General features: G+C 43.8%; 1 protein-coding gene across 1 annotated transcript in view; it reads left to right on the forward strand.

Moving 5' to 3' along the window:
* Nucleotides 1-1,014, forward strand: part of SEC31A (SEC31 homolog A (S. cerevisiae)) — a gene marked incomplete at both ends in the record, with an annotated part of 34,111 nt that overhangs the window by 3,185 nt on the left and 29,912 nt on the right. The window contains one exon of the mRNA XM_010078643.1: nt 647-789. Within this exon, the coding sequence (XP_010076945.1) occupies nt 647-789 (143 nt within the window). The remainder of the gene's footprint in view (nt 1-646; nt 790-1,014) is intronic.

Here is a 1,014-nt window from a genome sequence, read left to right on the forward strand (position 1 = left end):
GGGAGAGGGACGTGTTTGTAGAATTCTGTATATTTTTAATGGGATATTGCAGTAACAAACTTAGAAGATATAGCAAGAGTTCAAAACAAAAGTTAAAAATGGGTGCTTCTGCCGTAGCTGTCTGGTCACTGCTCTCTTATTCTGGTAAACTGTAACTCTCAAAGTTTTATATATTTGTTACCTGATATAATAGCAGCACAGTAGGCTGTCTTCATCATATGATTGTAGTCTAACAATACAGTGTTCATAGGACGATAATAACCTCTGCCTAATGATGGCTTTTATTAAAATATCAATAAAAATATTAGAGAAAAAAATTGTGCAGAGGGCTTTACAGTTTTCTTATGTTAAAACGTAGGACTATGGACAAGACAGCACAAAATCATAGAACCATAGAATGGCTTGGGCTGGAAAGGACCTCAAAGCTCTTGGTTTCCCAAGGTCCTCTTAAACTACAAGTCTCCTCACTGCTGGTAACGAGGAGAGTATCCCAACCTGAATCAGTCAGAAATATTGCCTAGAAACACTGCTGCAGATTTCCTCACAACAGTGTTTTACCATGCATGTAGACATATGTAAGCTAGCTGTCTTTTGTCCTTTTGTACTGCTTGGTTATTTTGTGCTGTGGCGCAATGCTGTCCTTCAGATGCACTGCTCAAGCCTGGCGTGGCACCCTGATGTCGCTACGCAGATGGTTTTGGCCTCAGAGGATGACAGGCTGCCTGTGATTCAGATGTGGGACCTAAGATTTGCCTCCTCACCACTTCGTGTGCTGGAAAGCCATACAAGGTATGAGTCTACAAAGTCTGCTGCTCCGTGCTGGTTACACTGTTGATGACTGGGTACCAGTTTGTACACCTCACTTCTTGCTCAGTTTCCTGGGAAAGCTCACTTAGCTGGGAGGCGACGATCCCAGCAGCAGGCAGTGTTACGTGCTGGCTTGCTGACTAGCCAACCCTATGTCCTGAAAGGCTTGCCTTTTTGGGGTCTCTTGGTTTGAAGGGAACAGGCCCC

Source organism: Pterocles gutturalis, unplaced genomic scaffold, assembly GCF_000699245.1.
Source record: "Pterocles gutturalis isolate BGI_N339 unplaced genomic scaffold, ASM69924v1 scaffold10643, whole genome shotgun sequence".
NCBI lineage: Eukaryota > Metazoa > Chordata > Aves > Pterocliformes > Pteroclidae > Pterocles > Pterocles gutturalis.